Source organism: Mustela nigripes, chromosome 15 (assembly GCF_022355385.1).
Source record: "Mustela nigripes isolate SB6536 chromosome 15, MUSNIG.SB6536, whole genome shotgun sequence".
Classification (NCBI taxonomy): Eukaryota; Metazoa; Chordata; class Mammalia; order Carnivora; family Mustelidae; genus Mustela; species Mustela nigripes.
The window spans coordinates 84381909-84403623 of record NC_081571.1 but is presented as its reverse complement, the minus strand read 5'-3'; the positions used below and the strand labels follow the sequence as shown (position 1 = coordinate 84403623).

Here is a 21715-nt window from a genome sequence, read left to right as displayed (position 1 = left end):
CGTGGGCGTGACGTCGGGTCTGTGCCCCCAGACGTCCCGGGACTCCACCAGAGCCAGGCGGACTCCACGACAGCCACTCCCTCCGGCCGAGAACAATGTCCCCGCCGTCCCAGTGGGCTCGGGAGTCTTTCTAGAAACGGTCTACCGACTGACACCAAAAGACAGGGGTTCAGGGCGGAGGAGACACCAGCACCCACACAGACAAGTGCCTGGCGCCCCTCAGTTGGCAGTTTTCCAAAGGAGACTCTGCCCTTTGAGCGCAAGGCACCCTAGCTCCCCCCACTTCCACTGCACGGCCCGCCCCGCTCCCGGCCCCACTGTCCTCTGCATGGACAGGCTGTCCCCTCCCATGACCGCTTGTCGAAAACCCTACTTCTGGAAGCTCTGACGTGAGGCTCACACGGCATGAGTGCCATGCAGAACAGGCTGTGCGCCTCCGAACTTGCGCTAAGTGGCCGCTGCCCTCACAGGGACATGCGAAACCACCCTCCCTGGCTCCGTCTCCCACAGCTGCTCTCGTCCTGGCTGTTTCCAAAGATCAGAACATGTGCTTTAGCCCCAGGGTTATCATCGGGGGCACTTTCCAGAGCCTCTGTTCATAAAGAGCTTCCCGACAGAGTACCGTGACCCTCGAGAGAGAGAGGAGGGCCAATGCTGGCTCCAGCCCCCAGCTCAGGCCTCCTGAGCAGTGGAGGGAGGGAGGAGGGGCCGGCCAGCACTTTCCCAGACTGCCTCCAAAAGGGGGAGCAGGGCCATGGGCTCTGGCGGTGAGGTCAGAGGTCAGAAGCAGAGCAGGGAGGGCCAGCAGCGTCGCCAACCCATGCCCGGCCGCAGCGGGGCCGTCCACCTGCAGACTAGGAATAGCGCTGCTGTGACTACCTGTAGACAAGTTTCGTGGCAACGTATGTTTGCAGCAGATCAAGGACGTCGGAAAGGCCTGTACCTCTGCGGAGCCCTTGGAGGGCCTACCAGACTGTCCTCCCCGGCAGCTGCACACTTCCCATGCCTGCCGCCGGGGCACGAAGCTTCCGTCCCCACAGTCTCGCCGAGGCTGCGTACTGCTTGCCCTCTGTAACCACAACACCGTTCTGGTGGGTGTGAAGCGAACTGTGCTGTGGTTTCGGTGTGCACTTCCCCATGACTGCTTAGCAACTCGTCCTCTGCTCACAGACTCCGTCTCCAGGCAGGGCATGGCCTAGACTGTGGTTCTGCAGCGTGGGGAACCCCATCACAGTTTTGACCCCGCCAGTCCCCATGATGCCTGCCCTAGCCCAAGTGTCGAGGCTGGTCCCGAGCTAAGGGCAGATACTACAGACTCCTTGTGACCAAAGGTTCAGTCCTGGGGAACTCACTGCCTTAGCACCCAGGTGCCCGAAGACTGACCTCATAATCCAAAGTGACAACTAACTGATTTGGTGAGAATTCCTGCCAACTAACAGGAGATCAGCTCCTTCCCACCCTGAGGGTCAGGAGTCCTGGGGGCACACAGACGCCCTCCCTGGGACAGGGGCAGCCAAGTGACCTCGCCAGGCTGCGGGTCACAAGGTGTGGCAGGAGGTAACACCCTGCTGCTCTCAGGGCGACCATGCACCACACTCAGACTGGAGGCGGGGGCCTTGGATGGGGCACTCTGAGCCCAGCCCTAAGGCTGCTGTGGCTTGCTTATCTATCCTCAGTCTCCCTCTTCTTGCCTTGACAATGACTTTATTCTGTGATCTCTGAATCCCGCAGCAGGCGGTGCTCCTACCCACCCATGCCTGGGCCTGGATCTGAGACACCCCGCACGGCCTTACTTGGAGAACTTACATACACTCTTCTAAGCAATGTTTTAAATGTATTTTAAAACTGGCACGAGCGGTTTAAAATAGAGCCTACGTACAAGAGTGCACCAGCACACACAAACAACAGGAGCCCCGTGCCCAGTGCTAGCCGTGCCAGTAGCCCCGCCGCCCCGCAGCTCCCGGACTTGACCTGCGCCCTCGTCCACTCGTCCTTCCTCTCTCAGCCCGCGTCTCCCTGCTGCCGCCGGCCTCCAGCCCCTGCGGCGCCTCGCGCTGCCCCCCCCCCCCACCCCCGCTGGGACTCTGTGTCCCTACAGCACCCGCACAAGGCTGGCCCGGCTTCAGCAGGACTGTCCCCGTCTGCAGGTGTTGCGCTCCCCGGCCCCTCAAATGTCCGAACAGACCCTTCCTCTCCTGACCCTCTACTTCCGGTCTTCCGGTCTGTGCAAAGCGCCGTAACTCGGCCTCTTTCACCCCACCTGCCCCAGGCGAGTCCCCAGGCCGCACGCGGTCCCCTGCGGTCTCTTTTCCACCTCATTTCCGTCCTTACCTCCCCTCACTCGAATCAAGTATGAAGTCGATGTGCAGAGTGAGAAACACACCTTCTCACAATTTCCCCCTTTTTACTTTTCCCCAACTACTTTCCAATTTTCAGATTACAGCCAACAAAACTAGATGAAGAGAAAATCATGGGACTTAGTAACATAAACAAAAACGCCAGCTACTGCAGAAGTCTAACAAAAGGTTTACAATCCAAACTGTCCACCATTCAACGATACCCCCGACTTAATCAGATCCCGGTCTCTAAACTCAAAGGTTGCCAAGCCCCTCCGTTTGGGTGAAATCTCACGACGCAGCACCTGTCGGAACTCACAAGCGCGGAATGGCCGCAAGTAATACAAGCAGGACACGTGAACAACAAAATCACCCTCAGCTCCTGCGCGCCAGGCGGGGAGTGGCTCGCTGCGGTCCGGCCGCAGGCCGAGAAGATGAGCGGTACTCACTGTGTGCTGTGGTCTAAGTACGTGATCACGCGGTCTCCTTCTTCCTCTAAGCGCTTACTTACATGGTTAAGATACTCTGGAACCTTCCAAACACAACATTTAAGCGTGTCAGTAACAAAGACTCTTTTTTCCTTTTTTCTTAAGTAACAAAGATTCTTGGTATTACCCAAAAAGCTAAAACATTGTGGTCCTTACAAAAGTTGTTTTAAAAAGCAAAATATATATTCAAGCCAAATATGAACACAGAGGAGTGGGAGAAGTGGAAGTAGTCAAGCGGGAGGAGCACTACGGGGATGAGCACTGCGGGAAGAGCACTGTGGGGGGAGCACTGCAGGAGGAGCACTGTGGGAGGGGCGGCGGGTGCACAGAAGAAACCTTCCTGGGACTTGGTTCTGGAGATCAAACTGGATGTCTAGAACAAGGGACCGGACTGCATGTCGCTGCTGTGTCCAGCTCCCAGTGCAGCTTGGGGACGAGGCCACGGGTCCCCTCCCACCACCAAGGCCCCTAGGGCAGCCCCTGGGTCGGCGGGTGCAGGCCGAGCGCGGAGCGCATCTCCGGCCCACAGAGAACAGGGTCAGCAAAAGCTAATCAAAAGAGTGCGTGTTCGCTCAAGGACGCCGAACAGCCTGGCTGCAGACCTCACAACGCATTTCATGCTTCCAGGGGCAAAGGGCATTCCTGCCCTCGCCAGATGGCACGGGAGAGGCCCCAGGACACGGGTCTCTGGCATTTGGACCTAGTGGCAGGGCAGGGCTGGGTATGGGGTGTGAAACTCCCTCTCCAAACCAAGAAGAACCGACGGCCGGTCTACGCTCCACAAGGACAAGGGACCTCTGGGGACAGCCCAGAGGAGCCTCCTTCAGTCCCCGCTCTCATACTATTGAGACCGTTACCAAGATTTGGGGTTTATATTACTATTTCATGTTTTTTCCTGTGGTTTTCCGGATAATTTTTTCAGTGTCTCACACAAAGGGAAGACTTGGGTATGACGTATCTTTCCTATTTCAGATTTAACTGTTATCCTCTTGCTTCACTTTGGGTCATTTTACACATTTCAGAAGCAACTTTACTGGCCTTTTTTACCTGGGGCGGGGGACAGAAATAAACAAGTTTCTAAGTTAGAAGAAAAAAATTAAATCTTCACTGTAGTAGGAATGAAGCTCATTCCCCCGAGAATTTCAGCTAGATTGTGGCTTTCAGAAAATTCTAATAAAATGTTTATGTGGAAAGACAAATCTTTAGAAAGTACATTCAGATGAACAACTACAAAACCAAAAAATGTGATTTAAAAGTACTTCCTTGTCTCACCTCTCTTTCTTGCATTAATCGCTGGCCTTCTGCAGCATATAAACAATTAGTTTCTTCCAAAAATTTCAGTTCAAATGAATCTTTATATACCTAGGAAATGACCAAAGTTATTGATCGATTACAGGAAAGAAACCTAGCTCAGGAAGAGCTGACGTACCCGACTTCCAGGGAGCCCAGTGGCGGTGACCTGCCCTGACTCGCGGCCCCTAGAGCTGCATCCGGGCGGCAGGGCCGGCTCTGGGCTTGGGGACCTGGCAGCCCACACCACCGGACGCACTCCCTCCTCTGGGAGTGCCGAAGGCCCTCGCCCTCTCCCTGGGGCGCTGGGTGTGTGTCTGAAGGGCTCTCTTCTGGGGCTGGTGACACAGGGCTAACTGAGCTTCGTATCCAGCCCTCGACCTCTCCTGGGTCCGCCGGTCTCCGCGGGAGTAGGTGGGCCGGGGCGGGGGCAGTACCTGCAGGTCAGACAGCATACTCAGCAGACTTCTCAGTAAGCTGCGGTCCACCGCCTCGCCGTTCCTCTCTCGTTCGATTAAGAGCAGAATCCCATCGATACTTTTACTCTGAACCATCTTGTCGCTAATGATGTGGTTTCTGAAGAGTTCCAATCCCATGTCCCTGTATGAAGAGTAAAAACAAAACTGTACGTTAGCTTTACTTTTTAGAAGTCCGAGGTAAAGCTACGAGCTACAGTGACTCTCACCCTGGAAGTGTTGATCTAACCCCAGATCCCTGTGTCGAGCCCAGCTCTGCTGCATCTCCGTTTTCGGCTTTCTGTTTGCTCCTTATCAAGGCTATTTCCCGGGGTGGGTCAGGCTTTTCACCGCAAAGCCCATCAATCTTCCAAACACCGGGGCTCGCATCCTTCTTCCCAGGGTGGACCTGTCGCTCTCCTGCTCTCTGCCATGGGTGAGCCGGACGTCCTGTGAGCCTCATGTCCCCGCCTCCCCCACAAAGCGCTCATCCCGGGCACCGCCCGTTCCCACACAGGCTTCCTTTTCTTCAGTACCAACTCCTTCTGCCTCAGCCACATCAGCACCCCCGCTCACTCTGCGACGCTCAGGCCCCAGGGGAGGCCGGCCCTCCCTGCCTGGGCGGCTCTCGCGCACCTGCAGCCTGAGTCTGGTCCTGCCAGGAGCAGCTTTCCCGCCTGCTGCTGTGGCCCGAGACCAGCATCATCCGTGCTCTAAGTGGAGTTTCTTGTCTCTAATGACATGATTACGTTAAACTGTGTTCATGAACCAACAGTTCAGACTAGGCAGCCCAAACAACCTGGGAACAGCAAATTATGGGCACTCCCTGCCTCAGTTTCTCCATCTGTGAAACGGAGAAAACGATCATCCATCCAGAGCCGTACTGCAGACTCGGGATGCTGGCAGGGCTGGACCTCTTAGGACGGAACTTGCACACACCAGCTGCCATGCTGTTCATGGCGTCCCCAGCACAGCACCCTGTTTCTCTGAACAAAGGCTGCCCTCTCTGCCCGGGGCCGGCAGGCTGCAGGTCCCCACAGCGTCCAGTGCCTCGCATACAGGAGCAGAGGCTAGGGAGGGCAGAGCGGCAAGGCCGACAGCGGCACCGAACAAGGGGAGGCTTTTAAGGAGTGTCCGGAACTGCACAGACGTCAGGTACTAGAAAACGAAAAGCATCCATGGGCTCTGGCAAGCAGGGGTCAGGTCAGGGAGACTCAGGTCAGGGGAACGGATGCTAAGGAAACTGGAAAAGCAAGCTGCTCCTTAAAGAACTTGGGTTGAAAGGGAACAGAGAAGAGCCCAGGAAGAGCCCACAGACGCCACGAGCAACCAGTCCAGTCAGGGCAGGCAGGGCTTTGTGAGGCAGCGGCAGGCACCCCGGGGCCAGGCAGGGTGGCGGAGGGCGTCTTCACAGGGTGTGGAAGTGGGTGACAGTGCGGCATCCCTGAAAGATGCCGCACCGTGCACAGGCAGACTGAAAGGAAGCCTCTGTGCGTGTGGCCGGTCAGCGGGCGGGAGGCGTGGGGGGGCGTCAGGACCCTGCGTCATGACCTCACCAGCCTCGGCCTTCCTCAGAGCTTCACTGGACCACTGGCTGGATCAGCTTCTGGATGGTCATGGAGAGCCTCGGCCCCTTGCTCCCAGCAGAGGGGAGTGGTGTGCTGCTGGCCCTGGACAGCCCTGACGCGCAGCGCCCGGTGACAGAAACGGGCCTCCCCACAGGGCCGCCACACCGGCCTGCCACCTCCATGGTGATGCTCAGCGCAGGCCGGCCGGGGGCCCGGAGGGGCTCCCCTGGTGCGGCCCTGCCCAGCTCTGCCCCCGGGACTAAGGTCCAGCTGGGTCTGGACGTGTGTGCTCGTGGGTCTGGCGGACATAAAGGATCGGCCCGAAAGGCAGCTGCAGAGGCAAGTTCGACCGCCCCCCGACACTCACCAGATAGAAGGAAGCATGGAATTCTGTAGGACGTACGTGCGGTCCAGAAACAGGAAGATACTTCTGATCATGATCTGGCGAGTAGAAAAGCATCTGTTTACGTCACTTATTAAACATCCAAGATTAGGCCTTCCGAATCGTGACTATAGCAGCAGTCTCAAATCTAACTAACAATAACTGTTTCCTGATGTTCCCCCCAAGACCCTTATGACTGATTCCCCCCATATTTAGTTGTTCTTTTGAGGTTTAATTTTCACCTCTTTTATCCAGAAAATCTAATTACACAGATTTTAAACTATTTAACCTAAGGGATAACTTGGAAATCTGGTCATCTCTTGACTGATGTGGTGTATCTCATGGGCCTAAAGAGACACTTTAAGCTTCTTAAACCATCAGTCCTTATCACTTTGACACAAGGCTGCTGGCCACGTGTCCGACTCTCCTTTGCAAGCAGAGCATGGAGGGGACAGGCTCGTCAACGGCCCTGGGATTCTCCTGTCACAGCCACCAGCCCTGTGACCAGAGCCTTCCGAGCAGACGTTCATCTATTCTGACCACCTACCAGGTGACTATGCTGGAAAAGGGGCTCATTCATTGCCCCTTTTTACCTCACTGAGGAAACAAAAGAATGCCATCCACTCAGCAAAGCCACTGGTCCCGCTTCCACTTCCTAACAGGCCACATGAAGAAACTCATATACATAAGACCAAATTAGAATCAACACGTGCACAAAGTCAAAGACTTTGGCTTTCCAGTTCTAGTAGAAACCTCATCGGGCTTGACGGTCACGCACAAGGCAGGATAAGGAAAACTTCAGAGATCCATTCAGGATTCCTGAGCTGTCAGGCTGGTCTGAAGCTCACGGTAGCAGCCAGCCCGGCCCCAATCTAGAAAAGCAACTCACACCCTGCTCTGCTCTGCTCTGCTGTCCAACTACATTGAGCTGAATGGCGCCATTTCACCCTAAACAGAACTTCCCTACCTCAGCCCATGGTCTGGCCCACACCGTCCCCGGGCAGGTAAGGGAAGGTGGCTGAGGCCACACTTTGATTAAAAAGGAAAAAAGACGCTGCATTACAAGGGGCACATCCTCCCCGCTCCCCCACTCCCTTCTGTTCGGCTACACCGGAGGGTGAACAGGATCAAGAGGGCGCGCGCAGGGGAGACAAGGCAGCACCCCACACCTGAGGCTGGGTTCGTGGGGACAGTCAGTGCACTTACCATCTGTCTGCAATGATCCTGCCAGCACGTGTTAATCTTCTTTAAAAATAAAACACTATCTAGTGAGTCTGTGCAGATCTGCTAAGGAAAACATGCCCAATGCTGGCCAATTTAATTACTGCAGTTTTAGCCCCTTCACTGCCATTCCTGACACAGACATGGCCATCGCTGAGTTGGCAGAGGACCAGGGATGTGGGTTTTCTCCGTCGCTCACCTCCCCCCAAGCTGGTGATCAGCGCGGCCGCGTCCCCTGCCTTTCCCGCATCCCTCGAGGGGTCCTGCTGCCTGAACCCGGGCCCCAGGCCTCGTGGGTGTGGGTGGTCAGACCGAGGGAGCCGCGCTACCCCGGTGCACAGGAAGCCGGCCGACTGCTAATGGCGCCGGGGACTGGCAGCTCCAGGCAAGTGGCTGATGTCTGACCGAGAGCCTCAGTGAGAACGGATGGGAAACCCCATTCATGCTCCAAACCAGGACCACTCTCAGCTTGATAATTAGAACCTATTTTCTCAGAAAGGTCAAAATAGCGTTTCTAAGAAAAAAGAAGCCACATTATGGGTTCCTAGAGCAAACCGCGGCCGAACGTCTGGAGCACGGCTGTCCCAGGTTTGTGCGAAGTTGGGGTCCTGAGCGTCCGCCCGCTGCTGCGTGGCTCACCAAGCCCCCTTCATGCGCGAGCTCCTCGGTCTCCCCAGCCGCATGGTGCAGACGGCGCTCGGTCTCTGCGGACCAGCACTGCAGCCGCTGAGGGGGGAGACCTGCGTCGCCTGGCTTCCGTCCCTGTGGTCCTAGCTCCAGGACACTCGACCAGGAATGAGCTTCCCTGGGGTTCCACTTCCTCGGAGACGGTGTGAGGTTAGACATAAAATCCACAGCACGTAAAGGAGAAAAAGCCCACGGCCAGCGTGTGACATGTCGAATCAGACAAACATCAGTGTCTTCAGTTGGCAGGGAGGTGTGCAGAGGGCGAGGCACAGCCAGGCCTTTGGGGAGGGGACAGAAGATCAACAGTGCGAGGGACTGACGGGCACACCTGCATCTCTTCACACCAGCGAGGTGAGCTGACCACAACCACAGTGGTCCTGGCCAAGCATCTTACTTCTTTCTCTCGAGACTTTGCTAGTAAGTTTTTACACAGTCCTAGGAAAGAACTACTAGTTCAATGGTTAACACCCTGTTCTCAAAGAAGCATTTTACGACTGCCCACATTTACAGCGGCATACAGTATTAGAACCTTGCACAGACAGTCTGAACAAAGAAGAGTCACACGCCTTTTAGACAGGTGCCACTGCAGCGGGGACCCAGCAGCTCTGGCGCCTGCGGCTGCACATGGGCCACTCGAGGTGTGGCCCACACGAAGGCCATCTCCACAGGCCGTCTGTACCAGCTGAGGGCCGAGGCACCAGGGAGGCCGCCCACGCTGAGACACACACCAGCCAACCTGACCGCCCCGACGGCCCCCGTGCTCTAATAGGCAGGCAGCACCCCGCCCTGCACAGGGTTTCCTTGGCAGGGAGAGGCCCATGTGCTGAGCTCATCGAGAGAGGCTTCTCCTTTAACAGCTGGCAGAGGTCAGTAACTTCTGGCCACTCCCCATGGAACGCAGCAGCAAGCGGTCGGCTGGGCCTCAAGGGTGGCACACACAGAGCTCCAGCCCTCCAGGTGTCAAAACCTAGAGCCTCACACAAGCACCGCTGGGCCGCACGGCAGGCAGCTCGCACTTCACGGGTTCCCGACACCGTCCCCTCCTGTCTGGAGAAGGACCAGATGCAAGTGAGGGTTTAAGCAGCCTACCAGCCTCCAGACAGCAAACTAATACCGTGGCAACAAGCTGACACACCACATTAACAGCTACGTGTTCCCAGGACTGCAAAGATTAAACGAAGAGAAGAAATCAGGAACAGCGCTCACGCCGGAGTAGAAACGTGACCAGGTCTGTCTGTGCTGTGTCTCCTAAAGCAGGCCACTCTGCTCCGACCACAGAGCGCGCGGCCTCGGAGCTGGCCGGCAGCAGCAGACACGCCAGGTCCACGGATCCGCTCCACACGACACCAGTGGTTCGTCATGAACAGCCCTCCCCCAAACCCAGTCTGCCCATCCGAGGGCAGAGAACTCTCGCCTAATGGTTCCCAAAGTTCACAGGTCGGGCGATTCACTTCCTGCCTCCCTCAGGCCCTCATCAGTCCACAAAGCCCACAGAGGAAAAGCACACAGCGCCCACCTCTGAACCCCAGCACGAACCTGGGGCCACGCTCCAGCTCTGCCCCCTTCCAGCTGACGAAGAGGGTGCCGTGCCAGAGCAAGGGCCCTGCACACGGAAGGCCCCTGAAAGCGTGAGCACAGAGGGTCTTCGTAAAGAAGCCCCCCGTGGGGCAGGAAGACACAGGAAGTCGTGAAGCCGCCGACTCGTGCACCTTTCTGCCCTGTGGGCTGCGCTGCTTCTGTGCAGGATTCCAGCCCCAACACCCCACGTAGGGCCGCCAGGGCTCCTGCAGCTAACCACAGCTGTGACAACGTGCAGCTCAGACTCCAAGGACAGTCTGGTTTGCCATTTAGGAAGAGGCCCTCGTGAACCGAGCCCTGGTGCGTGGCACATCCCCCCCGGTTGCACCGTCTGCCGCCCAGGTTGGCACATGGCGGAGAGGCAGCGCCTGGGGACGGCCTCCGTTTGGGAGAAGGGAGTGGGGAGTGGGTAAGTGCAGAACTGATCACACGCGTGAGCAAGCACCTGAGGAGAACCGCGGGAGGGTCCCTTGGTCTCCCCAAGCACCTCTCCTGCTACAGGCCGCGGACGCAGAGCAAGGTGCAGCCCTTCAGTCAGAGAGCAACCCAGAGACTGGAGAAAGCCGGACACGCTGACCCCGACACACGACCGCCCCAAGTGTCTGGGCATCCGCGGCAGCTCTGCCACTGGCCCCTCGTCATGCCCGCACCTTCCTCCCGGCAGGCACAGCCCCTCCCCTGCATGACTGGCCGCCCTCTCCTCACCGTGCAGTTTCTGAAATGTGTATCCTCTGCTCCCGAGAACCCTCCCCCCACCCCGGCCCAGCGTTTAAGCTTCGTCTTCCTGTCTGTTGCCAGGACTGGAGGTCGGGGGACACTGGCCTCCCTTGTCACGGGTCTTTTCCTGCTGGATTGCTTCCCACACCTGCGAGGGCTCTCAGATGTGCAGACGATGGCCAAAGCCTCTGGAGGTACATGCAGGTTCAAAGCCAAGCGGCAGCCCTGAACGCCAGCAGCCCTCCCGGGGCCGGTCGAGGCACAGTGCTCTGGCTCTCTGCGTGCATCTCGTGGCCCACTCCTTCTGGCCGGCGACACCCTGCCCTTCCTGTCCAATGCGACTCGGGTCCCCTCCTCTGGGAAGCTCCGCCCAAGCCGGCCGCCCCCTGCACTGCCGCTCCTGCCCCTGATTCTAGCAACTCAGCATCTCAGAACTCAAGGGGCCTCTCCCTAGTGGAGACAAAAGATGGCGGAGCGTCACTTGAACTTTTCTCTGAAATACTCGGTAATTTCTATAAGCACAGTGTGTCACAGCCTCGAGGACACGTGACAAGCCCCTTGCCTCGGTCACCGCGCTGTGACTACCGGGAGGGCAGAGAGCAGGTGCGGCAATCGTCTCCCCCGTGTGCCGGCGGCAGGCCGGGCAGGAAGGAAGCGCTGCTGAGCGAGTGACTCAGGAACGCATCTGTGTGAGTCACAAGGCAAGGTCAGCCGGGAGGAGGGGGATTTCATCGGGTAACCCAGCAGTCCCGGACGAGGTCTCTGTGAGACCAGCTACATGAGGAGTGAGCACACCAGTTCTCCCTCACGTGTGCCCGTCTGCAAACAAGAACTTGGGGATCTGCTGGCGGCTTGTAGCCAGCATCCTGAAGTGGGTTCCTGGACTCGTCCCCAGCCTCCGGGACTCCTGAGCTGTGGCACTGAGGCCGGAGGGGTGCCTCTGTGTACCCTCAGAAGACGGCTTTGAGATGTAATGCATGCTGGCCATCTTCCATAGGTTCAACGGTGTGGTCACCGTGGTCCTGAAGGACAGAGCTGCGCCAGAAAATACCGCAGAGCTGTAGTTACAGGTGCCGAGGCAAGAGGATCAAAATGGACTCTGCTCACCCACGTCTGCAGAGACCCCTTGCTTGAGGCCGCACCGCAGGGCTTCACAGCCACGGGCAATCCCGAGCCCCGTCAGCAGGCATCAGCACTACGGGGGCTGCCCTGAGGGATTTCCACAAGCTCTGAGAGCTCCCATTTCTCAAGGTGAGGGTACAGGACAGAAAAGATTCCTTTAGCTAGAAAACAAAGTCAGAAATGAACAGGTTCAGGCTACCGACCACAAACGAAGAGAGAGACCCAGAAAGAGCGGCCCCAGACAGGTGCCGCAAAGCGAAGCCCATCCAGGAGGCACGAGGAAGCTGCAGGGGCGGGCTGAGGCCAGACAGCAGAGGTGCACAGGGCCGGAGGAGCCCCGCATCTGGACACCAGCCAAACTCGAAGACACCCCTGTTCCTGTGTCGTAGCCTGTAACTCCCTCTCTGGACCCTGGGAGGGCTTTGAGCATGAGGGTCACATCACACAATCCCGTCCAGCAGACCAGAGAGGGGCCCTCTCCTGCTGGTTCAGATGAAGCAAACAACCCTGGTGCCTGAGAGGCCTTGCGGTGAGAAGCCAGGGCGGCCTCCAGGGGCTGAGCAGCGTCTGTCCCGCCACAGAGGAAGGGGAGCTCCGCCCCCACCGCGGCAAGCCTGCAAGGTGGCTTCAGGCGAGACCCCGACCGGCCGGCCCCATGCTTTCAGCCAGATAGATCCTGAGCGGAGAACCCACTGAGCCCAGCCGTGATGCCCCACACACGCAGCTGAGCCTACAGATGGGTACTGGCTTTCGTCGCCAAGTCCGTGGGAACTGGAGACACATCCCAGAAGACAAGAGAAAAGGATGGCAGGCAGAATAAAATTAAGACACTTTCCAGAACTCACCCTAAATACTTCAACCAGACCCAATAAACGGACACTCTATTGCTTTAAGCAGATACGTAATTTAAATGTTAAAAATTCTACTTAAAAAAAGTCTTTTATATTAGACCACATGAAACTTAAGTTAGGTTTTGTTCTATAAATGGGAATTTTAAAAGCTGTTATTTTAATATTAAGGATACTCATTAGTTCTTTATCCTACTAATGTTTAGTCTCAAAGGATTTAGGTAACGGACAGAAACCCATGAGCCAGAAAAAGGATATTCTCTGAACTGGAGGATCTGTGCTTGGACGTGATCTTCACAGACCTGGCGCAGCTGCTTGTACAGCGTTGGGGAAACTTTGTGAGAACAGAGATTTTCAACAGCCTGAAAACAAAAGGAACAAGTGAATTATTCACCGTGAATAACAAATCAGGTCTTTAAAAAGCCCCGTGTGTACACACACTAAAGATCACAGCCGTCAGAGAGGCGCCCCGCCCCCCACACGTCCACAAGCACGGGCACAGTTAGGAGCCAGTGCAGGGCAATGACTATCTGAAGCCCGGGGCCCGGTCAGGGCTTGGCAGCAACGGTGACAACAGTGGCTGTGGAACACAGTGTGACAGTCACATGGTGTGAGCGCACCATGTCTGAGTGGCCACCACACAGCAACCTTCCAACCTGGCCACACACAACGTCACCCGGGGACATCAGAGGAAAGCCGGGCGCTCCCACTCACTCGTCTGAGGCGAGGGCGCAGGAGAGCTGTGTGAGCGTCACGTGCAACGGGCCGACCCTCGTGCCCGCCGTCCAAGCGGGGGGCGCAGCCGCAGGCCGTTCCAAGGAACAGTGCCAAGGCCCAGGTGACACACCAGGTTGTGTCGTTTCCTATTTACCGTTCCTCAAGGTCAGTCAGTGATTTACTTACGTTTGTCTCAATGAAGAAACAAGTTTTTCAGGAAGAAACATTTTTTAAAAATATTTTTGACACACATCAAAAAAATGTTTGTATATTCCCTCCAGTTCCAGTAAAATTTTTCAAATCCCATGTACAATACCAACATCTCATTTACTCCAAAGGAGATACTAAAAGCAAACGTAATTTTTTCTGACTAGTTTTGAGCCATTTAAAAAAAAATTGGGGATACATTGCCTTGAAACACTTTGGAATCTAAATTTAACTCAAGAACTGTACTCTTGAGAAAATAAAAATAACAAGTTTTTATAAAGTTATTCACTGCAGTAACACTTAAAACATTAATAGTCCTCATACTTAATGTTACACAAAGTGCTACACATTAGCCTGCGTTGAAAAATACGGTAACCGTGATGTGGAACATACACATGTTCAAAAGACTACAAGAGAGCAGAGCGCAGGGGGTGGGGTGGGGTGAGGAGGTGGGGGGGAGCGGTGGCGGGGGTGACCATAAAAAGGACGACTTCTTGGCAGGTTTATCATCGGGGTACCACCACCACCACAGCAAGGTGTGGTGCTTGCTATATAGGTGTGTCTTGCCATAGAAATAAAGCCTCGTGTACATTCAGTGCTGAAATCCCCCGACTTTTCTTTTCTTTTAAAGATTTTATTGATTTATTTGACAGATCACAAGTAGGCAGAGAGGCAGGCAGAGAGAGAGAGGGTAGCAGGCTCCCTGCTGAGCAGAGAGCCCGATGTGGGGCTCGATCCCAGGACCTGAGATCATGACCTGAGCCGAAGGCAGAGGCTTCACCCACTGAGCCACCAAGGCGCTCCTCCCCTGATTTTTCTTAAACTCTGCGATTCCTTCACTTTGTAGTCCGGTCGGTACAATTCAGAGATCTATCCTTTTCCTTCTTAAAAAAACCAAGATAACCCGATGACAAATGCTTCTGCTCCAGTAAGTTAATCATTAGGGGATCCCACAAACATAATTATCACGAAATGTTTTGAATGTAATACATAAAACGTATTTTGTTTGGTAAAAATCCAGAGAAGCTGGAACAAGAAGTCACTGAAGGGAACCACTACGAATGTTCTAGTTCCCGAAGCAGGACTCAGCGCCCTCAAAGCCCCCTCTCTCCAGCTGTGACAGGCTGTCACTGTGGGTTTTCCAACACTGTTTCTCATCCTATCTGGACAGACTTGCTGTTCACCTGAAGCACACAGATTCGTTCTGTATTTAAGCCTGAGGACTTGGGGCCTCTTCAACCACAGGCAAACCCAGAGGAGCCGGGTTAGCCATGGGTGCTGTCCTTTCTCGAGTCTCTGCTGAGTCACTGCTGGAGTCTTACATTACAGGGAGCACAGAGGGCGGCCCCACTCGCAGGGCCCTGGCAGACGTCTCTGCCCAGCGCCGTCACATGGAAGCCCCTCCCCAAACCGAGGCATACTTTGGATTTAGGAATGCCTTCTCTGGCCTATAGAGTACTCAGTCTGACCTGTATGGGGGGTGAGGGGGATAGGGGGTGCCTCTGACATTCCCTACTCATCTTTTCAAGTGTCCTAACAGAGAAGAGGAATTTGCCTAATCCAACGATTAGAGGTGGGCAAGTAGCACCTGTGTGAGGATAAAGGCTCCCGCTTGGCGGCAGACACTGCTTGTCTGAACCGCCCACAGCTCAGCTCTCTAATCTAAGTCCTCCAGGCCTCCACACCCAACCCCTTCAGGCTGCTGTCCGTGTTAGGACAGCCGAGCAGGGCAGCATCAAATGCCTGTTTATTTGCAGGGCCAAGCCCTCAGCCCCAAGCGACGCTTGTCCCTCGGTGGCAGAATGCCCAGCCAGGCATGCTGCGGGGTGGGGACAAAGCCTGGCAGCCATGCAGTGCGGGCACGCGGTTCTGGCCGCTGATCTGCTTCCGTAAAGGCCTTGAGGACCAAAGCTGAGATCAGAGAGAAAAAGGAGTAAAACATGCCACAGTGTGAAAAATCACAAAAGTGAGAGCAGGCCGGCACTAGGAGCTGTTTAAGTAGATGAGGGGAAAATGAGAAGCTCCCCCAGCCCTGGAGAAAACCACACCTCGGGCCAACCCCTGTAAGGAGAGTGCACCGGCTGGGGCTCCCGGCACAGCGCACCTCGCACAAACAGGCACGCGCAGATCAGGGCGGAAGGCGGCAGCCACCGCCCCGCGGTGAGCAGTAGCCGGTCTGGAAGACGGGCCCTAAACGGCAGCCTCACTGAAAGGTGCTGAGCTCACCACCTGGGAAGAAGGCACCGACAGGGCTCTACGCCCCCAGATTTCTACCTGTAAGAAATGAGTAAAGGAGGTAAAAACTCAATCCGATCCGAGTGAGGGAGATTTGAAGAACGGGAAGTGCCAGGGCCCGTGTGGCTGTGTTTACCAGCAGACTCCCGGTCCCAGACGCCAGCCACCTCCAGAAACAACCAGCCCTGTTGAGTGCTAAGACTGCTGGCTTACGAAATCCTTTCTTTTTTAAAGATTTATTTATTTGGGGGGCGCCTGGGTGGTTCAAGGGGTTAAGCCTCTGCCGTCAGCTCAGGTTATGGTCCCAGGATCCTGGGATTGAGTCCCGCATCGGGCTCTGTGCTCAGCAGGGAGCCTGCTTCCTCCTCTCTCTCTGCCTGCCTCTCTGCCTACTTGGGATCTCTGTCAGAAAAATACATAAAATCTCTTTTAAAAATTTATTTATTTGACAGAGAGAGAGAGAGAGAGAGATAGCACGCGCACACAAGCAGGGGAAGCAGCAGAGGGAGAGCGAAAAGCAGGCTCTCTATTGGGCAGTGAGCCTGACACAGGGCTCAATCCCAGAATCCTGAGATCAGGACCGGAGCTGAAGGCAGACGTTCAGCAAACACTTAAGCGACCGAGCTCCCAGGCACCCCCATGAAATCGCTTCTATTAAGCCAAGTTTGCAGATTTTCCTGTTTTTGAATAACTTATGTACTGAGTTCACTGTTGGTTAATTTGTTACTTTCTCAAATTGGGCCATCAAGTGATGTCTGCGCGTCTACTGTGCAGGGCTTTTCACTCTGTTGCATCTGTCCGCGCCGTCCTACTAGCGCTTTCGATACCCACGTCCGCATTTTCCTTCACTTGATTATCACCAGGCGGCGCGGTTTCAGACATGAGTCGGACTCGAGACAGCAGAGCCTTCCTCAGAACAACAGGTCCCCCATGATGGCTTTGTGTCTGGGCATCAAAACTGCCAGAAATCAACATTAGCCCTTCCCTGAAACTCTTCTTGAAAACGCAGCCTTCGGTTTTCCGTTGTTTCATTACGGTAACAAAGAGGACTAAAACGTAGAGACAGGAGACACACCAGATAAACTTTCTCCCACAGGTAGTGACTAGAAGGTCTAAAGCCCAGGTCTTTGAACAGACTAAAAAGTTCTATGCACTGAAAACGTTCTCCTCATGAAGACTTGCCCGTCACCACTCTTGGCACCTCCATCTTCACTAAGCAGAGTGACAAAGAAATGACAAGTGGACTAGAGCTGACACCCGGGGGTCTATCCGCGAAAGGGATGCCTTGATGGGGGGATAAGAGACCCCACGTTGAGAAACACATCAACACCAAACCATCTTGAAGACGTCCTCAAAAAAAACCCAAAATAACTTTCACACTTCAGTAAGAATTGTTACTTTTGCACGAGATTCTTCGGCAAAGTATACACCACACCACCTCAGAGAACAGACTTTATTTCGAAACAAGAGGTCAAGTGCACTGCCTCCTTTATCCCGGACCAGGGAAGCACACAGTCAGTAACTGCACAATGACGTCACTTACTATTTCTGTCCTGCTGGCTGCCCGCAGATCTGAGCAGCTCACTCCACAGCCCTGTCTTGAACCGCGCGGGGAAGGTCTGAGTGGCCAGGAGTTTGCCTGTGCCCACACCCCTGGAAAGTCAGTCAGCGGACCCCCACTGGGCCCTCCTGCCCACACAATGGAACGTGTGATCCCATTTGAGGGGTAAGCCCCTCTGGCCCTCAGGGTCCTAAGACACTCAGGGCACTTGCGGTAGTATCAGTGGAGACCCTCACGGGACATCCTGCTGGGTAAAAGCTACTGCGAAGTCACTCTACTGAGGAAAACGACAGGAAAGAAATACCAGATTGAATATCCAGGAAAAGAGGAATAATCAGCTCTACCTGTGCCGCATGGCATTTTCTTAAACTAAAAACCTATGAGGGTTTAGATGTTTGACAGGACTCCTGCTTCTGGTCAAGAAAAAATAGACTAGACTAGCCCTTCTCCCTGAATTTACCAAAAACCACACAAAATACACAAAAGGAGCATCTGTGTGGCTCCATCAGTTAAGTGTCCCAACTCTCGACTTGGGCTCAGGCCATGACTTCGGGCTTGTGAGATGGAGCCCAGTGTTGAGCTCTGCACTGGGTATGGAGTCTGCTCTCTTTAAGATTCGCTCCCTCTTCCTCCCCTCTGCCCCTCTTCGGCAGCACCCCTGCCAAAAAAAAAAAAAAGAAAAAAGAAAAGCAGCATCCATTTTCAAAGCACTGCACGCTGGCCTGTGACAGACGGTGATCTCTGGGAGACAGAAAAGAAGCCCCAGCACCCCAACTTCTTATATCCCCGTTTCCAGGCTGCGGAGTGGGTACCAGGAGCTGAAGTTTGAGTCTCCAAAACAAGGGCCCAGAGGGAAGAGATGCAGCCAGACAGGAGCTTGCAGATGAGCGAGGAGACCTCAAGGGAGCCCCCTCCCCGAGGATTCAGCAGAGCGATGACCAGGACCTACGTGTGAGAAACTGTCAGATTCAGAGACAACAGTGTCTGGTGCCCAGAGAGGACCAGGAATAGCACCTTCCTACAAGCCAGAGTGGAAAACCACATGAGACTAGGCACTAAATACTCATTCAGGAAGGGTTTGCCCCAATTGTGGGACAATTAGTCTTGGACAAAATACTGCTCTCATCCTGCCCAGTAAATCTTAGAAACACGACTCTAAATGATTAAACTGTTCCCAAATAATTTAACAGGTCTGCAGGGAAGCTCAGAATATTTATAGAAATACAAAAATATCAATCACACGCCTGACAATCAAAGATTATCCGACGTGCAAAGAAGAAAACACAACCCTTACTGGGGAGAAAAAGAATTCAAAAGTGGCCTGGAACCAACACTGAAACCGCTATTCTAAGGCCATTCCGTAAGCTCGGAAGTTACCCAATGACAGGGAAGGCACAGAAAAGATTCCAGTGAGCATCTGGAGAGAACACCGACGCACGCGACAAAAATCCCACCAGACAGCAGTCCTGGCAGATGCCGTGCTGCAGAAGATCAGTGACCCTGCAGACAGGAGTGACCCGAACAGCTCTACGGACACTGAAGAAATGTGTCGTTCACGAGCTCCCGCTGAGAGCCGATGTTGGCGATCCACTGGGGGTTCTCTCAAACAGCTAAGGAAAAAATAATACCAATTCTATACAACCTCTTACAAAAAATTAAAAGGAGGGACTATTTGGCACTCTGAAACCGAATGCAAATACAGTACGAGAAAACACACCACCACCTTCTGTGATCACAAATGCAAAAATGAATACAGTGTTAGCAAAACGAGTCCAGCAACATATAACAAAATAAGACCCCACTACCAAGTCAGATTGATCTGAGGTCTGCAGGACAGTCCTACCGTCTGGAAAGCCAATCAATACGATAACCTGAGAAAACGAGTCATACAATCACCTCAACAGGCACCGAAGAATTCACCAAAATCCAAAAGGTGCTTCTGGTAAGTTCTCAGCAAACTGTGAAAAGGGGGTCCCTCAATCTGACAATGGGCTTTTGAAAAAACCACACCTGACATCATACTCCGTGATGAAAGACTGAAGGCTCTTCCCACAGGAGCCCCACAAGGACGTCGGCTTCTACCACTTCTACTCACCATCGTTCTGGAGGGTCTGAACGGTGAGCAGAGGTAAGAGAACGAAACACAAGGCAGGAAGATTAGAAAGGAAGAAGTGTGGGGCGCCTGGGGGGCTCCGTGGGTTAAACCTCTGCCTTCGGCTCAGGTCATGATCTCAGGGTCCTGGGATTGAGCCCCGCATCGGGCTCTCTGCTCAGCGGGGAGCCTGCTTCCCCCCTCTCTCTGCCTGCCTCTCTGCCTACTTGTGATCTCTCTGTCAAATAAATAAATAAAATCTTAAAAAAAAAAAAAAAAGAAAAGAAAGGAAGGAAGAAGTGAAACCATCTTTGCTCAAAGGTGACATGACTTTACGTAAAAAATCTGACGGAATCTGCAAGAAGCTACTGGAAGTAGCGTTAGCAAGGGAGCACCATCCGAGAGCGACACATAAACAGTCCTACTTCTACACACTAGCACGAACCAGAAACCCTAACGTACACCACCACCTGCAACCACCAGCAGAAACATCACACGCTTATGGGTAAATCTCACAGATGAGGTACAAGACTTGGACACGGAAGTAAAAACAACTGGAAATCGAGGAAGACTAGACAGACCCGTGCCTTGTGATCAGCTGGTGGGCGTGGTGCCATCGAGGCATCAGCATCCATCACACTGATGGAGAACCTGACACAATCCTCATCAAAATCCTAGCAGACATTTCTGCGGAAATAGGCAAACAGATTCTAACATCCATACGAGAATCCAGAGGACCACTACACATGTACTCAGGAGGCTAAAGTTTTTTAAAAATCTGAAAAAACAAGTGTGAGCAAGAACACAGGAAAGCTGGTGCTCGCACACCTGACTGTGCAGCACTAGACGGTCCAGCCACTCTGCAAACGGACGACTCCTGACAAGGTAAGTGCTCACTCTGCTCACGACTCTGAGACTCCACTTCTAGGTCTTCACCCAGGAGCAGTGAACATGTGTGCCGGGAGACTTGGGTGTCCACGTCTGTAACAGCCAGACCCATGACCCCCAACTGGCGATCCCAATGTCTGTGACCCTGAGGAAAGATGGCCCGGGTCTCCCCAGCAAGGAGCCGACAAATCACCGCCGCTCAACGGCTTGACCCTCCCCAGCACCACCCTGATGGGAGGACGCCAGGCACGAGCAACTGCAGGATACAGTCCCGCCACGGGGACTTGGGACGGGCGGACAGCGACAGGAAGGACCTCCGTCACCTGCAAGGCCTGGGGCGGGGCAGGGAGCAGACGTGTCCAAGCGCTGTGAGTACCCACGCGTCTCCGCCACGCGGCTATGTCCTCCACACGCCCCGTCCCTAAGCTCTGCCCTGAGAAGTCCCCTGAGGACAAGCCAGACTCACAGTAAAGTAACCCAAGAGAGGGCGGACGCCCTTCCAGCTGCCCACAGCGGCCGTCCTGGGCGGTGGGAGGGCGGGTGGCCGTCGCGGTCCTCTGGGCGCCCGGCTGGAGTCCCCGCGGCTTTCCCAACAAACACTAGTGCAGGCTGACCTGGGCCGAAAGCACAGGTGGCGGCGGACCCGCTGGGGCGCTCCTCCCGAGGGGACACCGGGCCAGCCGGTGCCGACCCGCCGACCCTGCCGAGAGACCCCGCTGCTGCCCGTCGGGCGAGGACCGGAACCGGCCGAAGGGCCACAGAAACCGCGCCCAGGTCCGCGCCGGGTAACCGCGCCGCACAGGCCGGCGACGGGCGCGGGACACCGCACCGGGGACGCCCGCAGCGTCCCGCGCGACCTGGGAGCGGCGCCGTCCCCCGCAGGGCGGTCACTCCCGACGCCCTCCCGGGGGCAGGCCCGCGGCGGCTCCTGCTGGACGCACGTCCTCGCGGGTCCAGGGCCTGGCTCTCGCCGACGGCGCACCCCACGGCGGCCCGCCCAGCGCAGGCCGCGTCCCCCCGCGGGACTCACCTGGTAGAGCTCCTCCAGGTTGTAGCGGATGGACGTGCGGCTCTGGATGGCCCTGACGGCCTCGTGCAGCTGCTGCCACGTGTCCCGCGTGTAGTTGTCGGGCAGCCGCGGTCTGTCTGCGAACGGAGCGCGCGTCAGCCCCGCTGCGGGGACCTGCGCCATCGGGGGACCCTGCGCCGTCCGGGACCCGCGCCGTCCGGGACCCGCGCCGTCCGGGACCTGCGCCGTCCGGGACCTGCGCCGTCGGGGGACCCGCGCCGTCCGGGAGCTGCGCCGTCGGGGGACCCTGTGCC

General features: G+C 55.4%; 1 protein-coding gene across 1 annotated transcript in view; it reads right to left on the bottom strand.

Moving 5' to 3' along the window:
- Positions 1 to 21599, bottom strand: part of CUL4A (cullin 4A) — a 41293-nt gene extending 19694 nt beyond the window's left edge. The window contains exons 1-7 of the mRNA XM_059378278.1: positions 21423 to 21599; positions 12951 to 13054; positions 7726 to 7795; positions 6505 to 6578; positions 4552 to 4714; positions 4097 to 4186; positions 2786 to 2868 (exon numbers count right to left, since the gene is read on the bottom strand). Coding sequence (XP_059234261.1) covers positions 2786 to 2868; positions 4097 to 4186; positions 4552 to 4714; positions 6505 to 6578; positions 7726 to 7795; positions 12951 to 13054; positions 21423 to 21584 — 746 coding nt within the window. The 5' untranslated portion in view covers positions 21585 to 21599. The remainder of the gene's footprint in view (positions 1 to 2785; positions 2869 to 4096; positions 4187 to 4551; positions 4715 to 6504; positions 6579 to 7725; positions 7796 to 12950; positions 13055 to 21422) is intronic.
- Positions 21600 to 21715: the final 116 nt, after the last annotated feature.